Here is a 20,485-nt window from a genome sequence, read left to right as displayed (position 1 = left end):
ATCCTGACAGCCCCTGATGGGGATGGGAAGCAGCCCAAAGCTCTTCACAGTTCCTGGTGAGCATTTCCTCCAGCTGTGGCTAGAGCCCTGTGCCACCCTCTTCTAAGCTGTTTCTGTTCTACCTGCTCCTTTCTTGCAAAGACTGAGCTAGGGGCATTTTAACCACAAGTGCTAATTGCTCTCTAGCAGAGCTCTTTGAAGTAAGGAAGCCTATACCCTTTCAGCCTGGCTTTATAGACAGATATATGGGATGCCTGAGGCAAAGGGGTTGGAATAACCTTTCCTCCAGAGGCCAGAGGAACACCAGATGCTTCTGGTGGCCTCCAGGTCCCAGCCACCCCCAGTCCCTGATAGTAACTCAGGAGAAGCTGGAGTTCCACATAGAGAAAGACATGACAAAGTTGGTTAAGTGTAGAGTCCACTTCACTCCCCCAATGTTTGGTCCTTTTCACAGGAAATTTGGCCTGTCTTGGGTTCCCTATATTCTTCACAAGTCATGAGCACAGCCAGCAGGGCTTTGCACACTCCTTACTTCTACTTTCCCTTCTCTGATAGGTTCGAGCGGTACAGGTCGGGCCGATCAGTTCAGAACACCAGCAATGGAGTAAGTGTCCTTTATACCTTCTTCATCTCCTGAGGTAGCACACCACACACACACACACACACACACACACACACAAGAGCTATCCTAGTTGGGCTTCACTTCTAGGTTTGTTTCTTGTTTTTTAAACAGACACTAAAATGCTTAGGTAGCTGCAGAGCAAGTTCTGTTTAAAGAAAAACAGAGGGAGAGCCAGCAAGTACCCCAATGGGATAGCTTTAAGTTCCCAGGGCAGTCACTACCCTGGTGACTCATTGTGCCTCCTGTAAGTGGGGAAGGGGAGGAAGCTCAGGCATGGAGCTCACCAACAGCCTAGGCCCACTGTTGGCCCTAAAGGTGGGTAAGGAGAACTACTTTGCATCTGTGTTGGGCAGTGAATGATGCCTTTCCTTAAGCATAGTCTAGCATAGGTCTCTACCTGCTTTTACCTCAAAACTAACTCAAGGGCTTGGATCTCATTGCCCATTTCATGTCCTGACAGGTACTGAACGAAGTTACTGAAGACAACTTAATAGACCTGGGTCCTGGCTCTCCTGCTGTGGTGAGCCCCATGGTGGGGAGCACAGCACCCCCATCTTCCCTTTCCTCTCAGCTTGCAGGTTTGGGTGAGTGTCTCAATGTTTCTCCCTTTGTTGGAAGGCTAGAAGAGAGTCTTTTAGGAAATCCATGTGAAAGTATGTTCCTGAGTCCTGGCCAAATGTATCACCTTCAGTTCCTTAATTTCTTACCTTAAATTTGAAGTTTAAATCTGTGTTGGAAAGCAGACATGGGGGAGGTTCCAAGGATTTGTAAGTTGTTCCTTTTTTTTATTTATTTATTTATTTATTTATTTTTGTCATGGGGCTTGAACTCGGGGCCTGGGCGCTGTCCCTCAGCTCTTCAGCTCAAGGCTAGTGCTCCACCACTCGAGTCACAGTGCCACTTCTGGTTTTTCTGGTGGTTAATTGGAATAAGAGTCTTATGGACTTTCCTGCTCTGGCTGGCTTCAAATGGTGATTCTCATATCTCAGCCTCCTGAGTAGCTACAATTACATGCATGAGCAACCGGTGCCTGCCTAATTGTTCCCTTAAAAAAAGAAAACAACAAAAAAAGCTACTTTATTTTATTGAAATCTGAGGTTGAAGTGATTTTTCACTATTAACTAGGCTGAGGATGTCAAATAGGTTTCTCCTCACAGTGAAGCTTCTTAGAACACAAGTTGAAAAGAATACTAAAGCAACATCAGGGCCAAAAAAAAAAAAAGAATCTGTGATTGATTGGTAATGTCTGCAGTGGGTTGAAAAACAGGAAGTAGGAATACCCACTTAATTGCCCTCCTCAAACTATACCAGCAATCTAAAGTGTTCCATGATCTGAAAAAGAAAAAACTCTAGTTTTCCATAGTGAAAGTATGTATATGGGCTGGGAATGTGGCTTAGTGGTAGAGTGCTTGACTAGCATGCATGAAGCCCTGGATTTGATTCCTCAGTACCACATACACAGAAAAAGCCAGAGGTGGTGCTGTGGCTCAAGTGGTAGAGTACTAGCCTTGAGTACAGAGAGGCTCAGGGACAGTGCCCAGGCCCTGAGTTCAAGCTCCAAGACTGGAGAAGAAAGAAAGAAAGAAAGAAAGAAAGAAAGAAAGAAAGAAAGAAAGAAAGAAAGAAAGGAAGGAAGGAAGGAAGGAAGGAAGGAAGGAAGGAAGGAAGGAAGGAAGGAAGGAAGGAAGGAAGGAAATGAGATACACATAAATACATATGTTTGTATACGTATGAATTCATATGCATAGACATATAAATATATATTCATTTATACCTACGTATTCAACTACTTAGTGAGCTCCTGAGGCCAGAACCATGTCAAATTCCACCTTGGTCCCTTGGAGGTGTGTCTCTGAACATGGCAGGTACATAAGGGGTATCTGCCAAATGAATGAATCCCAGTACTGGTGGCTCATGCCTGTAATCCTAGCTACTCAGGAGGCTCAGATCTAAGGATCATGGTTCAAAGCCAGCTGGAGTAGGAAAGCCTGTGAATCTCTAATCTCAAATTAATAACCAAAAAAAGCCAGAAGTAGAGCTGTGGCTCAAGTAGTAGAGTACTAGCTTTGAGCAAAAAAGCTCAGGGGTAGTGCCCAGGCCCTGAGTTCAAGTTCCAGGACCAGCACAAAAACAAAACAATGAGTGAATGGCCCAAGTCCTTATATAATGTGATTCAATGAACACAGGGCACTCTGGCAATGTCATGGTAGAAATGGTGAAATATGATGGCCCTTGTCCTTGCTGTCATTGCCAGCAGCCTCCCTTCTAACTCTAATCTCCTGTTTTTTTCCTTGATCAGCCTTAGGAGCAGTGGCTGTCCTGCTTCCACCCCCCCTTCCTGAGCCTGTCCTGTCTCAGGAGTGCTGAGAATAGCCCTGTCCCCCTCTAGGCCCTTAATCTACCGGCTGAACTGCTGGCCTTGGGGCCTACCACCAGGTTCATAATTCAGATTTTGTTCTCATCTGCCTCTTGTTTTGTTGTCACAGACTTGGGGACAGAGAGCGTCAGTGGTACCCTTAGTTCACTCCAACAGTGTAATCCTCGTGACGGCTTTGACATGTTTGCCCAGACCAGAGGGAACTCCTTGGCAGAGCAGCGCAAGACGTATGTGGGGCCCCTTCCAGTGCTATCAAAAGATATTGGAGGGTGAGGGAGAGTGGACTCAGGCCTGGTCCCAGGCCATCACAAAGAAGCCTTTTATTTACCAGATCCAAGACTGCCAGGAACTTAAAAATATAGCTGTGAGGACTTGGCATTCACTGCTGGTACTCAATGAATTCCAGCTCCCCTCCTTCCCCTCTCCTCTGCCCTTAGGGTTGACTGTGGTGTCATTCTTCTTTCAGTCACAAGAGACTATGTTTCTTTCTTTCCTGCTCATGCTGTGAATGAGGCACTGCCTTGCTCAAGTTCCTCACATTCAGGAGTTCAGACTTGGGAGGGTACAGCCAGACAGTGACCCAGACAGGTTCCTAGTAGTAAGATTTAACTGCCTGCTGGGCATGGTAGTACATAGCTATAATTCCAGCATGTGAGAGACTAAGGCAGGAAGACCAAGAGATTGAAGCCACCCTATTACAAGCAAATAAAAAGATTCAGCTGCCTAAAATAAGTGGTTAGGGAAGAAGCTTCTCCAGCAATAATTCTGGCAAGGATGAGCCATATGGAATTGAAAGAGTTGATTCCAAAATACACAAACCCCTGATTCTTAGGCATAGAACATACTTTGAGCTTTCTTTTTAGCCTAAAGGCGGGTGCTGCTTATAAAATCAGAATTAATATTACTTTGCCTTTATGTAAACTCCATCCTCTGAGGAGTTTTGGGACACATTTGACATCCTGACAGAGAGGCCCTTGGATCGTTATTCAAGAATGGGACCTTGAAACACACAATATTCCAGGTCTCAGAGGAGTTGGGTGGTAAGCTTGTGCTAAAAGCCAGCCTCTTTGCTTCAGCTGCAGAAAGACAGCATGAACCTTCAACCTATACCCAAGTCCAAGGTCACACAAAGAAGGTACCAAGGGATAGAAAGTAATTACAGATCTCCATCCCACCTCCTGAGTTCACTGGGGGAAGAACTCACCTCTGCTCCCACCACTTTCTCTAGGGTCACCTATGAGGATCCTCAGGCTGTTGGAGGACTCGCTTCTGCATTAGACAGTCGGAAACAGAACTCGGAAGTGGTAGGTCTTCAACTGTTCTTCTGCCCAGAGTCTTCTGGAGGGAAAGACAAGCCATTTGGCAAAGCTATCTGGATAATTCGGCAGCTGCTTGCTTATGTAGATAGTCAGGACTTGCTGCGCTGCCAGAGAGATGCTTAAAGTAACTGTGTACCACCAAATAATGCCTCATTGAGTCTCCCTATACTGTGAGGTGACATTCCTGTAATACGTAAGAGGAAACCAACCCAGAGAGGCAGCAGACAAACCAAGGGATTCTTGGAGAGCAGAAGCATATGGGGATTCTACCCTAGGAGTGTCCAGCTTCATAGCTCCTATTCTATGTGTACATAGGATTCTCCCCACACATGACAAGGCCTTGGGGGAGTGTGCATTTCCTTCATAAGGAAGATGAATGCTGATCTGAGTCACTCTGATGACCGTTGGCAGCTGGCCTAGCCAAGCAGTGCCAATGCTAGTAGAAGGCAATTTGGTGGTCAGGACTTGTTTGGGGAGCTAAGGAAGTTAGAGGAGGCTAGGAGGCTGCCTTGGAAAACTCCAGGCTTGGAAAAAACAAAGCCAAGGAGGGGGACACTTTGAAGTGGAGGCTGGCATTTGCATCCCCAAAATACAGCCAAGTTTCTTTACAACTTCATATCATAGAAGGGTAAAGTGTTAATGTCTAATACTTCTTACAAGATTTTTCTCTGTGAGCCTGACTAGGAGGTATATGAATGCATTCATGTTTGCAGGACAGGGAAGAGGAGGGTTGCCATGGCAACTGTCTAACACAGCTGGAACTCCTGCCAGGACCCCTAGGCCTGGTAGAAGGAAGCAATACCTACCCGTCTGCTGGACAGGAAGGTTTGCATAGGGCTCTCTGCTTCCCAAATACCGGTTCCTTGCCTCTTGCAGTTCTTGTTTAAGTGGGCCCAGACAGGCTGTCTGGCTTCTGCCTGATGTCATGAGAAAGTTTGCCCGTGGGGAGAAAACTCCCAAGCTAACCTAGCCAACTTGATCTGAAAACATGCATCCTTGGCACTTGTCACCAGGGGGCGCAGAAGAACTGGCCAGATGCCTTGGGTTCTCAGCACCCTACTCTTCTATAGCAGGGACCATCAGTGCCATTCCCCATCCATGCAAGTCATAGCTCATTTTCCCATTAGCTAGATTGTCCTGGCACCTAACCTGGCATTAGAGAGCTGAGCTGAGGTCTGCCAGCATACTGCTTCGTGAGGGTGCCCCCTCCTTCTGCCTGGCCCTGGCCTGGCCTAGATTAACTTCATCTATCAGCAAGGCTGTTTGCTGTCCATTCTGGTTCTAGGGCTTGCCCCATCATGCCAACATACGTTCTGCCTCACCCCTGCTGTTATCAGTACCCAGGCTTGGGTCCAAGTCCGGGAGATGTGGATGACTTCTCACCCTTTACCCTTTGAGTGTGTGTCTTGGCCTGGCTCCTTAATTTCAAAGGTCTTAACTAGCAAGTTTGCCCCATGGTGATAGGCATAGTTTCTCCTGTTGCTGCTCACCGGGGCTAGGCACAGCCTCAGTAGGTGGCTGGACATGTGTTGGCTACGTGTGTCTGTGTATGTGTCTACACATATATTGTATAGGCTCTCTTGGCCCCTCCCAAGCCATGTTGACCTGGAAAAGAAAAGTGGGCCAAGAGAGAAATTGAGAGCACAATAAAGGAGAGCATGTTGTGCACTCACACCTCCACAGTAAGATCCTATCATGTCAGCTGTCCCTACTTTAAATACTTTTATCACTTAGAAAAAGGCAGTAGCTAGACATTGGTGGCTCATACCTGTAATCCTAGCTACTCAGGAGGCTCAGATCTGAGAGGATCACAGTTCAAAGCCAGCCTGGGAAGGAAAGTCTGTGAGACTTTTATCTCCAATTAACTACCAAAAAGCTGGAAGTAGAGCTGTAGCTCAAGTGGTAGAATGCTAGCCTTGAGCAGAAAAGCTCAGAGACAGCACGTAGGCCCTGAGTTCAAGCCCCAAGACCAGCACACACACACACACACACACACACAAAATATTTATTTATTTAATTAAAAGGGTATAGGGCTAGGGATGTAACTCAGTGGTAAACTGCTTGCCTAGCATTTTCAAGGCCTTGGGTTCCATTCCCAACCCACAAAAACAAAAATAAATAAATAAGCAATAAAAGATATACCCAACAGCATTCAAATTAAGAATTTAGGAAAAGAACAGACTAACAGAAAGAAAAGAGAAAAATTCAGGAATAAGGAAAATGTAGAAATAGTCTTGTAGCATTGGATTTTTTTTGAGCTGGGAAGTTGGCTCAGTGGTAGAGTGCTCGCCTCATGTGCATGAAGCCCTGGCTTCGATTCCTCAACACCACATAAACAGAAAAAGCCGGAAGTGGTGCTGTGGCTCAAGTGATAAAACAGTAGCCTTGAGCTGAAGAGCTGAGGGACCACACCCAGGCACAGAGTTCAAGCCCCATGACTGACAACAACAACAACAACAAAAAAAAAAAAATTGAATTTTTCTGTGGGATCCCTTGCTCATCCTGCCTGGTGTCTCTAAATGCATGAGAAGCAGTCTAGGGTAACATGTGACCTCAGAGACTTTCCAGATGTTCAGTAGTCGGTATGAGTATTTATTATCCTGCTGGGATTCATGGCTACTAAACTTTCCTTCTTTTTTCCAAGCAGGTAAGAGGATGTTCCTGGGTGGGGGGTGGGGGGGCATCTGGTCACATTTCCTCACAGGACTAACCATCAAATCTGAACAGTGACTTTTCTATTTCCACAATATGTGCTATGACTTCTTTATCATGGGTCTTGCTGTGACTTTTCTTTCTGGGACCTTTCTGTCCTTGGCCCAGCAGAGAGGGAAAGGTGGGGACTCTGACCTGGAGCCCATAGACAGCTGGCTCATGTCCCAAGGAATGGTGAGGAGCCACAGCTGAGCAAGCCCGCTGCCCACCCTAGCCCCTTACCTGTGTAACAGTGCCTTCCTCTTGCCACCTGCCTAGCCCTTGTGATCAGATGGGATACAGTCATACTCGCTCCTTCTGACAGGGGTGCCAAATTTCCCCTCCTATCTATATATAATCTTCTAAAGCCTCAGGCTTTCAGCCCCAGAAATACCTCTGGGTTTTTGTTGGGTCCCATGGCCCTGGGCCTTCATGATGTGATACTAGCAGGAGTGAGGGGAGGGCCCATCCCTCCTCTTGACTATCTCTAGAACGCTGGCAGTATTCGTTTTTCCAGGATAAGCAGGACCACTGTGGCTTGTGCTTGGGGATGGGGACACCATTGTAAGGGAACAGGCTTTTCTGGCTAATCAAGGAAGGCCTCTCTAGCCTAATGGGAATTTTGCAGTCCTAGGCTTGGTGGGCTTTTATAATAGTTACTTATGTTCACTTAAGCTCCCCAAAGGACTTGAAACCTCTTACAGAAATTCACACCCACTGTTGGGATAGAGTTAAAAGAAGACAAAGTTGGAGGAACTCAATTCCCTAAGCATAGTTAGTTCTTAATTAGAGGTGCTTTTGAGGCATAGAACCCTGGGAGGAACTGTCTTACCTTATCTGTTTCAGGTAGCCCTGGGCCAAATGGATAGCCTTGGGAGAGAAATGACCTCATCCCTGACTGTCTTGGGGTGACCAGTTCACCTCCAACACAGAGCCAAAGCTCTACGTGCATGTGGAGGGGCCAGAGTGAGTGAGGACGCAGAGAAGAACTGGTGATAGACAGGGATATGTAGGGCTCTGCTTTCCAGGTAGGTGGGATGGGAAAGACACAGGATCACCCCTGGACACTGGCCAGGATGTGGTCAGGTGAAGAACCAAGACAAGCAGGTACTTGGTAGGGCAAGAAGGTCCAAGACTATATAGGCAGCACAAAGGCCACCTGCCTATGTAAGGGCTGATGGCAGTTGCATTAGCGGCACTCTCTCTCCTTGAATGAGAAAGCAGTAGTTCCTGCATCATCCCTAACATCATTCCTCAAAGGGTAAGCTGGCCAGACCCCTCATAGGCTTCTTCAGGAACATGGTAGACTCTGACCTTAGAACAGGTTCCTAGAAACCATGTATAATTCACTGTCCAAATTGGGAAGATCCAGCCCATGTACCCTTGTGCCTAATAATCCTGCAAAAAAGGATACTGCCCTTCAAACTACAGAGTGTGGACTTGGCAGCTAGTGGTAACATCTGCCTCTGCCCACACTAGCTGCCTCCCTAATGCCTGTCCTCAGTAGCACTCCAGTCTCCAATTTCTCAGAAACAAACCCAACTAACAGCTAACCTGGTGTCTCACCCTCCTGCCTGCGGTTTTTAATGATATTCAAATGATTAAAATGTTTATTAATTGCTTCGCCTTATGCCCCATAGCATAGAAACCTTGAGTCTTTCCAAACTTCCTGAGTACAAATTCTTACGTGGAAACTTTTTGTACTATTGATTGAGGACAGAGGCTTTTAGACACTTCCCCGCATTGGGCTAGCTGAAGTGTTATGGGGTGAGTTTCATAGCCTCCCCTTGCTCTCATCGCATTGAAAGTCAAATGGACTTGAGTCCAGCTGTGGAGGAGTGCCTCATTAGGGTCTTCCTCTCTTGAGACTTCAGCTGTTGACTATCCAGCATAAAAGTTAGGTCCATTGCTAGCTGAACTAAAACGAGATCTGTATGAACTGGTCCTGGGCCACTGACTCATCCTTCCCTATCTCCCTGGCCCCTGATCTCTGCTTCTTCTGGTTGCTGATCAGCTGGGCTAGCTCCTATTTGCAAGCTACAGAATCAGGAAGATGTCCTGGTGAAAACAAATGTAAGTCAAAGCAAGAGCAAAATTAGGTTAGTGAAGAGAACCTATTGCTACAAAACTTAGCTTAAAGTTAGGACTGTCCATGTCCCTCCTTTTCAGTAACCCTAGGAGACCCCCAGACACAGCCCAGAGAGCACTGTCTGGGATGATCTGATGGCAGCACCTCTCTCTGTCCTGAGACAAGGTAGTATTACCTGCCCTTCAGGTAAGAACCTGCAGCAGAACAGCAGCCTACCGCCCAGATCTGAATCTCCCTCCTGGGCATGTGAGTTGCCTGTTTCATTTTTACTGTGCAGATAGAGGTTACCAGGGCAATCACCCTGCTATCCCGGCTTCTCTCTTTACAAGATTCAACTTTAAGCTTTAGTCCCCATGGGATAGGGGTATACAGGGCCCTCAATGCTGAGCTCCCCAGAGCAAGCTCCATACTAAGCAAGCATTCTATCACTTGCCTTTATAGTCTCTCTTCACATCTTTCTTTCTTCTTTGTCTCCCTTGTCCAATACCTACTCTTTTTCAGACACCTTGAGCCAGCCTGCCACTCGGATCAGTGCCCAAGACCATTTAACCATGGTGTTTCAAAGCCAACAGGCCTCCTAGAGATCTTCTGGGCCAGTCTCTGGTCTGATAGATTGATGCTGAGGCCTTCCAAGGGCCTGAGGACTTGTCTAAAACCACAGGGTAGAGATACTTAGTCCCCTAAGACTCAGCACCCTTCTGTAGCCAGGGTTCTTCACTTCTCTCCAGCCTAGAAAAGGGATTTCCTCCCTCTCAGCCTCTCTGTTATATTTTTATGTCAGTATATGTGTTCAGTCTAGATCTCCTAGCACTTGGATGATTAGAAGGGATTTGACCCTGTTAAAATACTCCACACACTTATTGACCAGAGCAGATTTTTGTAGCTAAGGCTTTACATCCCAGCACAAGAAAGTCAATCCTGTCTTATGTTAGACAAACTTACCTGGTAACCAGCACCCTTGATCCTCAGAGGTTCATGTTCTGAGGCCTGGTAGCTTTACTATAAAGTCAGTTCCAATGTTCTAACTTCCTTGGGTGTCAGCATTAGGGAACAGAAGCACCAACTTGGAAGCTAAGGTATTCTGACTCCAGGAGTGTTGAAAATTAAATGTAACCTTATAAATCACCTTATTCCACAGATGAAGAAATTGTGCCTGCCTTTTCACCCACAAGTCTAAGGCTTCTTAAAAGAAGCTGGAACTACCCAGTGAAGAAACTAAAGGTTTCTTCAACCCAGTGAAGGGTCTAAGAGAAGCAACTCACCCCAAGCTTCCACCAGTGAGAGGTGTGGCCCAACTGGAGCCAGCACCACCCTTACCTATGCTCTCCCTCTCATGCTCTGCCTGGCTCCCAGACTGGTCTGGAGGGTGCCATTCCACACATTACTCATAAGTTTCAGGTACATCTAGGAAGAGAGCAATAGTGTGAGGTGTTTTTTTGTTGATGTTTTGTTTTGCATGATATCTGTCAAGATTAGTCTTCAAAGAAGAAAATTTAATCATGATGTCATATCCAAGGATTTATTTATTTTTACCTCACTGGAAATTAAACCCATGGTAGGCAAGTATTCTGCCACTGAGCTCCACTAATAGCCTTCTGTTGTTTAACAGTAACAAAAAAAAAATTGTAAGGAAAAAAAACTAAACATTTTTAAACCCATGGTTACTTACTGGATTTTTAAAGTTTCTTTTTTTTTGGGGGGGGGGGTCTGGTTGTGGGGCCTGAACTCTGGGCCTGGGCGCTGTCCCTCAGCTCTTCAGCTCAAGGCTAGCACTCTACCACTTGAGCCACAGTGCCACTTCCAGCTTTTTCCTTTTTGCTTATGTGGTGCTGAGGAATTGAACCCAGGGCCTCAGGCATACAAGGCAAGCGCTCTACCACTGAGCCACCTTCCCAGCTCCTTTTTAAAGTTTCTTATTATTTATGCTGGCTGGATACTGTCCCTGAGCCTCTTTGTGCTTAAGGCTAGTACACTACTGCTTGAGCCAGAGTACACTTCTGGCTTTTTCTGAGTAGTTCATTGGATATAAGAATCTCACAAACTTTCCTGCCTAGACTGAGTTTGAACTGCAATCTTCAGACCTAAGCCTCCTGCATAGCTAAGAGTACAGGCATGAGCCACTGACAGCTAGCATTCCTTAGCCTTGTGAGTTTGGGCATTGCAGGTGTGTACCATCACACCCAGCTTCTCTTAGAGGCTTTTTTCAAATTTTAGCAACACGTCAGAAAAGAAGCTCAGTGGTAGAGCTTGCCTAGCATGCATGAAACCCTGGGTTCCATCCTGGATACTGCAAAGGAGAAAAAAAAAAGAAGGGAAAAGCTCAGTACATGGAGTCTCAGTTTCTTCTGGGTGGTTCATGCTGCATACATACAAACAAAGGAAGGCCATGTAAGAGTGCTCTAGCAACTGAGGGGTTGGCTGAGCCTTGGTGTTGGGACTCAGCATGGCACACATCCTCTCTGAGCCAGGCATTAAGATTTAGAGGCATCAAGATCATGAAAATGGCATCTCCTTGTTCCAGGAATGTGTCAAGGCAGAAGGCCTGCCAGCAAGCATCGGATAGCAGGCTGCACCCGCTGTGTCCTGCTGCTCTTTGACAGGGAAGGTGGGTGCCTGCCTTAAGCACTGTTGGCACAGCCATGGAGCATTCATGTCCCCACCCTGAGTGAGTAGTCACATATTTTATCCCTAGCATTCATATCAGGGTGGTAAGAACTCGCAGGAATGTTCTCAGTTCAACAGTCTGCAGTCCCCCAGAAAGGATAAAATGGCAACATAGAGAGATTCTGCCTAATCTGGTCAGTGGGTAGTTTGGCATTCTGAAAATACTTATGTGACTGCCCACGTCTGGTTGCAGATAGGACACAGAGCAGGTTCAGAGCCTGGGTTGACAGCTCACAGAGGGAGGGAGGGGCTCTCACAACACTGCAGGCACCTGCTCAGACTGTGCATGCTCCACCTGAAGTCCCAAACCCTTCCCTCTTCGGGAGCAGATGTCAGCCTCCAAGACTAGTCAGGCCAGGGCCGGTTGTAGGAATTTTCTGTTTTTCCTTTGTTAAGGCTGAGTCATTTTTTAGAATTAGTTTACACTGAGACAGTCTTCTTACTGCTTGTTTAAACTTTATCATTACTCTAGGACATTGAGGTATAGACAGCAATAGGTGTACACTAGCTTTTCTTTTCTAGAAATAGTAGTCAATTAAGACATTCCCCTCTTCTCCAAAATTACTTCCTAGGCCCAGGATAGGTAAGGAACAAGGCCCTTGACTAAGGGCTGTCACCTTATTTGTCTGGACTGGGTGCCAATTATCTCATTAAAGTGGCTTCGAAGGGGTTAAAGGCCACTTTCACTTCTTATCACATCATAGTTGACAACATAAATTGTTTTAGTCACATGAATTTTTCAGAATCTCTGCCTGAGGCTCAAAAGTCCAGGTTGTAATTTGTCAGGCATCTATTAGGTTTGTAGGGGAGCCCTGTCACCTTGCCAGTGCCCTGGTCACTGCTCCCAGTTCTTTTCTTTGACTGCAGGAGACTACTGTTGAAAGTAGAAAGCATGAGACTAAAGGAAACTTGTGTTCAGAGCTACTGTGTGATTATTTTTTCCCCCCTGAGGAGACATAAAGACTAAAGCCTGGCAGTCTTTTTGTCACCAAAGCCTTCGTTTTAGCAGTGAAGCCTTGCAGTTCCCTTTGTCATTAAAACCCTCATTTTAGCCACATTTCTATTGGTAGTAAAGCAGGCCTCCTTTCTGTCAACCATGCCACACCCAAGCCAGTGGAGCTCCAGCCCCTGGCTCCTCCTTCCACTTACAATATAATCCAGACAGATGGACTTGGCAACCTATTAAACAGAGCCAACAGAGCCCCAGTTGTCTTCCAAGGCTGGTTGATACCTGCATCCCACTCTGAGTATGGGGGAGGCCCCTCTTGGCTCCTGGAGTCACTCCCTGGGCTGGGCTTGATTCAGGGCAATTGGTTCTCCTGGGCTGTCATGACTACTATAAGACAACCACATTCTTGAGAGTAGAAGGTGCTTTGTACCTGTGATTACAAGAAGAGACACATGCAGTCAAAAAGTTATCCATATTAAGAATGTGTACTTCCTTGCCACGGGCCTCTGCTTCTGACTGTTTGCCACCTCCTTTGCTTTCCTCGCCTGCCATTTCACATATGGCTGCCCTGTGCTGCCCTGCGTGCCATGCAATTGTGGTTTTTTGTTTTTTGTTTTTTTGTTTTGCTGTGTACATTTTGGTTTCATTTGGGGGTTGCTTTTTGACGATTTATTTTGTTCCGGTGTTCTGTCTTCTCCTGCCTGGCTGTGTGGGGGCTGCCTGGCCCCGCTGCTTGCCGCCTCCATAGATCCCCGTTTCGCAGCCCTCTGTCATGGACGACATTGAGGTGTGGCTCAGGACGGACCTGGTGAGACTCGATTTTTATACTTTGTGTACGGGGAGTGGCTAGGCAGAAGTTCTCTGAGGATGGGGGGCTGATGAGCCCCCATCTGTGGGTGGAGGAGGGTCAGGTCTATCACAGCCTCCGCAGCCACCTTCCTTCCCAGTGCTTGGCCTTGGCAAGGGGTGCTGTGGAAGACTTCTGGAGGTCAGTGATGGGTGGGGTCAGGGTACAGTTCCTCATCCACACAGTCCTGCACAGGTGTGGGCAGGTCCTTCCTGACATCCCACTGTCTGGGAGCAAAGCTGCTGACCCAGCGTTGGGTGACTCCTCTGGATTGATTTCAAGGAGGTGTGTGCTTGGGGGTTAGGGGAGTATTTCTGTTTGTTTTTGTTTTCATTTTTAAATGTAATTTTTCTGTTTTATTTTTATTTCAATTTCAGTTTTTGCGGTGCTGGGGACAGAAGTCATGGCATTGTGCATGCTAGACAAGTATAACTCTGAGCTATGTCCTCAGTCCTTTTTTTTTTTAATTGTGAAATATAGAGAGATGAATTGAGAGGATTTCTTTTTTTAATTCACTGTCATCCCCCTGCCCAGTATCTTCTAGTGCTTTTTTTGGGGGGAAAAAAAAAACCTTCCCCCAAAGAGTGTTATCTCCATTCTAAGAAACAGGATGAAAGCCAAGGATGTTATGCATCTAAAAATGGCTACAGGTTCATCCCTCTGTTCCTTACAAAGTTTGTAGCTCTGAGAAGGGAAGGAGTTGGTCAGTGTCCAGTGAAGAAGTTTCCTGTGGGGAGATGTGGCTTTCCCAGGGTCATGGGCTAGGTTGAATTCTTCCCAGATCTAGAGACCCAGGCTGGTGACTGGGCCATCTTCCACAAGAGGAGAGCAGGCCTCTGACAATTAGGATCTCTCCCCTTCCTGGAAGGCCAGGCTTTCCACAGACACTCACTAGCTAAAAGAGACAGCTAACCTGGTGTCAGGGGGGAAAAAATCGTGTCCCATGGTTTTTCCTAAAGGATGCTCAGAAAAGAAATAGCTTCCTTCACAGAGGAAGAGCAGGAAGTGCTGAAACCCTCCCTTTTCAAGGGACCTAAGACTCAGAAAGGAGAATCTTGGGCTGGGAAGGTGGCTCAATGGTAGAGCGCTAGCCTTGAATGCATGAGGCCCTGGGTTCCATTCCTCAGCACCACATAAGCACAAAAGAAAAAAAGCCGGAAGTGGCACTGTGGTTCAAGTGGTAGAGCGCTAGCCTTGAGCTGAAGAGCTGAGGGACAGCGCCCAGGCCCAGAGTTCAGGACCCACGACCGGACCCCCCCCCCCAAAAAAAAAAGAAAGAAAGAAAGGAGAATCTTGTCTAACAATGTTCCCAGCAGACTCCCTTCAAGGAGCTGGCAGAAGGATTCAGGTCTAAACCACAGGGGAAGGCTCTGTTCAGGCTTCTAGGAGACAGAGCTCCCACTGCCAAAGTACCAACTGGTCGGGGGACGGGGGCAATCCAGGCTCCAAGCAGCCCCTAGCTATTGCTGGGGACAGTGTCTTCCCAGATCCCCACACTGACAGTGAGCAGATACTGCACAGAGGAGCACATCTGGAGACACTGGTACACCTCAGCCTCCTGTGACTACCCTGGCTTCTGTCCAGAGCCTTCAAAGAATCAATGGGTGGGGTCTTATCCTCACCCCAGGAGAGGGACCCAGCTTATACTTTTTTTTAAAAAAAAATTGTTTTCTGGCCCTTATGAGGGATCAAAACTTAGAACCTGTTTGGTTTTGTTTCCTATTCCCTTTATCTTTGTGGTTGTTGTTGTTTAACAAAATTTCTGCTTCTAATAAGAAGAGCAGTATTTTGCTATTACAAAAATAAAGTTTTGTTCGTTTTGAGATGTGCCAATCAAGTGGTCATGGATGGGCAGAGGTGGCTGGGCAGGCAAGGCTAGGACAAACCCTAATGCTACTCTATCTGCTCCTCCAACAGAAGGGCGATGACCTGGAAGAGGGTGTTACAAGTGAAGGTAAGCCCAGCCAGTGACCTTGCAGGCCCCTTTTCTCTTCCACCCTAGTCTCTGGGGCTATACAAGTACTGGGCCCACCTCTTCATAGAGCCTCTGTTGCCGAAGTTTTTATGAGTGCTAAGTCCCTGAGCTGTGTCCTTCAGGGTTGTGATGATATAGGAAGTAACATCTCCTATAAGGGGAAAAACAAAACATGATTTTTCACTGGGAAAACTAATAGTTGCCACAGCTTGCCATCTGGGTCCCAACCCTGGTCAGTCAGGCCAGTAAAGAATCTTCCTTCCCTCCTCCCTCCCTGGCCCTATGCTGATTTGGAAAATAGAGATCTAAGTCCTTGATGGGGCAAGTTCTCTGGGCTGTGTTTCCCCAAACTTTTCCTGCAGAGCCTGCGGGCTGTCAGATCCTTTCCCTATCATCAGCTTCAAGTTGGGCTTCCTGCTTCCCTTGCAAGTAGATATGGGAGAGAGGACTAACTTTGTTGAGACTGATCCCCAAGCTGGAAAGGCACAGAATCAATGGTGCTGACCCGCAGCTTGCCCTGCCATTCCTGCCTCTGGACAGAGGGCAGCTAGGGCAACATGGTACCCTCTCAAGCTAGAGGTGGAGATCTCCTGCTGGGTTGGCCTCAGTGGGGAGAAATAAAGCATACCCTAGAAAACAAGAAGGCTGTATCTCCCACTAACCCTGTGCCTTGCCTTGGTTTATATTGCAGAGTTTGATAAGTTCCTGGAAGAAAGAGCCAAAGCTGCTGAAATGGTTCCTGACCTTCCCTCACCCCCTATGGAAGCCCCTGCGCCAGCCTCCAACCCTTCTGGTCGAAAGAAGCCAGAGCGGTCTGAGGATGCCCTCTTTGCCCTGTGAGCTGTTCTGTGGTTTGCCTCCCTTGATTGGCAGGGCACTGCTGGTTCCCCTAGTGGACACGGGCACTGGCCACTGCTCCCCAGCCCCTCGGCCTGCACACCTGTGTCTCCATGGAAACACCACTGTGTTTGCTCCCAGACCTCTCCTAGTCAGGACCAGCTTTTGTCACCTTCTTTTCTCTAGGTGGTGGGACAGTGGCAGCCAGAGGCTTCCTTCCCCTACCTGCATGGGCTCCATTGGCCTTGGGTCATCCCAGGAAGAGCCAGTGGCCCAGCCCCAAGAAGGGCAGCCCCCACTTGGTAATCCTGAACAGAGCATCTGAACTGTCCCCTTCATTATATCCAGTAGAGATGGGTCAGGTTCTAGCCCTGCCACATGCGCCCACCTCCTCCTGGTTCAGTGGCTTTCCTCAGGCATGCTGTTCCCCTGTGCCCCTCTCTTCCAGAAAGGGCTTGGTGTCACATCTCTGGAAGGGCAAGGCTCAGTTGTGCCCATAGGCTCAGTCTCTTTCCTTGGACTGTGTGTCACCTTGTGACACTTTATGTGTTGGCACTTTAGAGGGCTCTGTGGGCTGCCAGCTCCTTCCTCATGCCTGTGCTGGTTCAGCAGCTAAGTCTTGAACCAAAGGGCCCAGAAGGACCTTTGGCTCTTGGTGTAGGAACAGCCAAGGGCATCTGGGAGGCAGCATGCAACCTGTAAACTCTGGCCACAAGGCATGCTGAGTAGCAAGCTCCGCTACAAACTAACTGGCCCCCGTGGATACTTTGCACATCACCCCCACACCTGACCCTGGTGTTGGAGAGGATTGTATGAGAGGCATGGCTCCGGCATATGTGGGAAGATGATGTGGGTTTGCTGCATTTGTACCATGCCCATAGCACTGGCCTGGCCTGTAGCAGCCTCCATACCCAGGCCTGGTAGCAAACAGCTATGCACCATGCCTGGAGGCTCCAAATGACTGAATGGCTAGAATGACACTAAGTTCCTTCTGCCCTCCCTGGAAGGGGCTGCAGCCTCCTTCCCAGCTGTCTTGACAGAATGATCCCTCCCACCTTACATGTCCCCTAGCCCCCACTTCCCACTTGAAGGCCACAGCCTAAGGCTGAGCAGATGGGGGCTGGTGACACCTGCTCCTGTTCTGTGTCCTTGCTGGTGTTTTTTTGGCCCCAGGCAACGGACTCAGCATTAGCCATGTCCTGGTCCAACCCTGTCCTTCCCTAAGCTGCCATTATCAGAAAACAAATGTTGTAGCAGCAGCAGCCCCACCTGAGTCTTAGGGCCTGCTCACTGTACTCTCTGGCAACCCAGGTTACCATGTGTTCATGATGTGATCATCCTTTCCCCCTGTCACCACCAGAGATCAACCTTATCACAGAGAGGAGGCCAGGCGTTGAGGGATAAAATACCAGTGCAGCACTTTGTGATGCTCTTATAACCAGGATTGCAGTGAAGGCTGAGGGCAGGAATGGTCCTGCCCCAGGACTCCATGCTGTCCAGTACCCCTCCAGCAGCCTCTAGGAAGGAGGCCTGCATACTGGGTCCATTTAACAGAACCAGTAGGGGATATAATACTCATACTGCAGAGGATACCCTGGAAGCACCTTCCCAAGTTCAGCCAGCCTGCTTCCTGTCCAATCCTCTGAGCATCTGCCATACTCCACCTTCTGATTCTCAGCTCTTGGCCAACCCAGGCCCCTCTCTCAGTCTCTCAAGGGCAGAGCCCCTGAGGCAAGCTTGGCTGTTAAGACCTCTGAAAGGAGCTGGTTGGGTTAAACTACAGGGGAGGTTGCTGGCATGGAAGCCTACATACCCAGAGAGCTAGTCCTTGCATAGTCTGGTGGGGTGATCCTGTGAGGGTCAGACCCCACTTCTGTTAGCCTGCCAGAGCTGGTGAGTGGTGGGGAGGCAGGCCAGCATCTTCTGTGGGAAAAGGCAGCCTCCCTGCCTATGTATTACATAGAGAAGACGATCGATTCCCGTAGGAAGCAAGGCTGTACAGGGACCTGCCTGAATTCAGGGGGTCCCCAGCAAAGCTGCTCTTAGTACCCATGTCCAGAGATGCTCCCATCCCCTGACTCCAGCCGGTTGCCCCACAGGCAGCAGGTACTGGAGGTCTCCTGTGAGCTGCCAGGAGGCCATTAGCCATGCAGACAAGAAACTCCTGCCTTCCTGGCCTGGAACAGCCCCTCTGGTGGCTTTCACATACCTCTGTTCACATCCTGTCCAGAGGTAGCTGCCCTACCTGCAGGCTGAGGCCCACACCAGAAGCAAGGGCAGGCCCAGCTGCCCTGAAGGGGGTTTTACTCATCCCTTATGGGTTGCCCTATCCTGGGGCCTGTGATCCTTCCTCGCCCTCCATGTGGGGGGCATACCCCTCAGGCCTCCAGCTTAGTAAGGAAAGGAGCAGAACTAGTTGGGAAAGCTGGACCTGGACCCGTGCAAGCCATCTGCCTCCATAAGTGTTAGAAATCACAGATACAGTATGTACTTAATTACACTAAATTATTGCTGGGATGCCTCATAAGCACTAATTATACCTGATTATAGGTTAAAATATTTATTTTGTCAAAATATTTTCTTGGGGATATGTTTAACCTTTATTTTGTTCATTGTGTGCTGAGGTGTGAAGAGTAACCTCCTGCCTACCTTTTTGGCCAGTGGGAAGCAACAAACAAAAGTCACTGCTTGCAGTTTGACCCCAGCACAGTGGCCTCTGGCAAGACTACCACAGAGTGGTTCCAGCCCAGGCCTCGAGCAGGTGGACTGTGGCTGGGCTGAGAGTGACCTACTTGTTTCTTAGTACATGGGACAAGGGACTTGTTGCTGGCCTTGGTCAGAGGGGAATGTGACTGTCTGTCCGTCCTGTCATTTTTGTCTATGAGCCCCCTCTGTGAGTGACTGTGCCTTGGCTCACTGCCCTTCCCCTCCCCACCCCGTGCTCTCAGGCCTGTGTTCTCACTGTAGCCCATTGGGAGGCAAGAACCCATCCCCTGACAGCACTGTGCAGCTTCGAGAATGGTGGCAGGCCTCTGTGTGGCCCAGTGGTATGGGATCCTGCCCTCATCTTCTTGCTGCTACACCACCCCCCCCCCCCCCGCCCCAACTAGCCCTGCTGCAAGCTCTCTTCTGACTGATGGCTCAGCCAAGAGAAGAGCAGCATGAGGAAGAAGCTGAGCCCAGCCTCAGCTTCTTGCACTGCTGGGTCAGGCCCCTGGCCTCTCCACCATCTCTTCTTGGGAGAGCTGGGTTCTTCCACCACACAGGGCAGCCACAGGGCACCAGCCACTCCCAGAGGAATATGTTTCCACCTAAAGATGCTCCCCATTCTGCCCTGTGCCCATCTCCAATCCCACCTGCCCATAGGGGTCCAAGCCTGGCTTCCCAGTTGCCAAGCATCTTCTGGGGAACCTGTCAGCCCTGCATCAGAACTGCTCCTGCCATGTCCCAAACCTCCAAGCTCTCCTGGGTAGCAGGGATGGTATTTATTTCCTAAAGCTTGCACTTCATTTGTGAGGGTTCTCAGGATTGTTGGGGGCTATTGAAAAGAGGAATGTGTTGAGTTTGTTGTCTCTTTGTCCCAGAAGTCTGGTGTCTCATCACTGTCTTGTGTTTCTGTGGGCAGAGCTGGTTCTGGAGGGTGGGTCAAGGCTTGGAAGGCTTAGAGTGACATCAGAGTGTCCACCTACCCCACTGGCTCTCCCTCCAGATGCCATCTCTCTAGTTTGGGTTCTTGCATGTAAAATTCTCCACAATAAACATATAATTGAACTGTTCCCTGTGTGATTTCTGTGGTTTCATCCCAAGGGCCTACCAGGTTGGACTACCTCCCCAGCTTCTTTAACCAGGGACTATTATGGGTCCTTGGGGTCCTTGTTGGAGGAAGCAGCTAGGGACATCCCTCCTTCTCCGGCTGCCTACCTGCCTACCAGGAAGCTCCCTGTACTCTGCCCAGTGGGCCTTGGTAGTAGTGGCTGTAAAGCTGCTTGGTTGGCTGAGTGCTCACACTGCAATCAGGAGCTATAGCTCTTCCTGTATTTCATCCTAGATCTCTCACCTTCTTTGGTAACAACTTTATTGAGATATATAATTGGTGTAGTATATAATTTACCCAT

The 20,485-nt window shown here is 48.4% G+C and overlaps 1 protein-coding gene across 4 annotated transcripts in view; it reads left to right on the top strand.

Moving 5' to 3' along the window:
* The window catches only part of Tom1l2 (target of myb1 like 2 membrane trafficking protein), a 141,790-nt gene extending 121,644 nt beyond the window's left edge, over positions 1–20,146 (top strand). For 2 of the 4 annotated variants that reach the window (XM_042671414.1, XM_042671406.1), the window contains 8 exons: positions 556–604; positions 1,083–1,206; positions 3,109–3,226; positions 4,228–4,300; positions 7,115–7,204; positions 13,460–13,519; positions 15,476–15,512; positions 16,225–20,146. In XM_042671414.1, the coding sequence (XP_042527348.1) occupies positions 556–604; positions 1,083–1,206; positions 3,109–3,226; positions 4,228–4,300; positions 7,115–7,204; positions 13,460–13,519; positions 15,476–15,512; positions 16,225–16,373 (700 nt within the window). In that variant the 3' untranslated portion in view covers positions 16,374–20,146. Of the gene's footprint in view, positions 1–555; positions 605–1,082; positions 1,207–3,108; positions 3,227–4,227; positions 4,304–7,114; positions 7,205–13,459; positions 13,520–15,475; positions 15,513–16,224 lie in introns of all 4 variants that reach the window. The other 2 variants (XM_042671397.1, XM_042671401.1) reach the window with 1 other exon arrangement.
* Positions 20,147–20,485: the final 339 nt, after the last annotated feature.

Source organism: Dipodomys spectabilis, unplaced genomic scaffold (assembly GCF_019054845.1).
Source record: "Dipodomys spectabilis isolate Male_0828 unplaced genomic scaffold, ASM1905484v1 ptg000018l, whole genome shotgun sequence".
NCBI classification, from domain to species: Eukaryota; Metazoa; Chordata; class Mammalia; order Rodentia; family Heteromyidae; genus Dipodomys; species Dipodomys spectabilis.
This window is presented reverse-complemented; position numbering and strand designations above follow the sequence as displayed.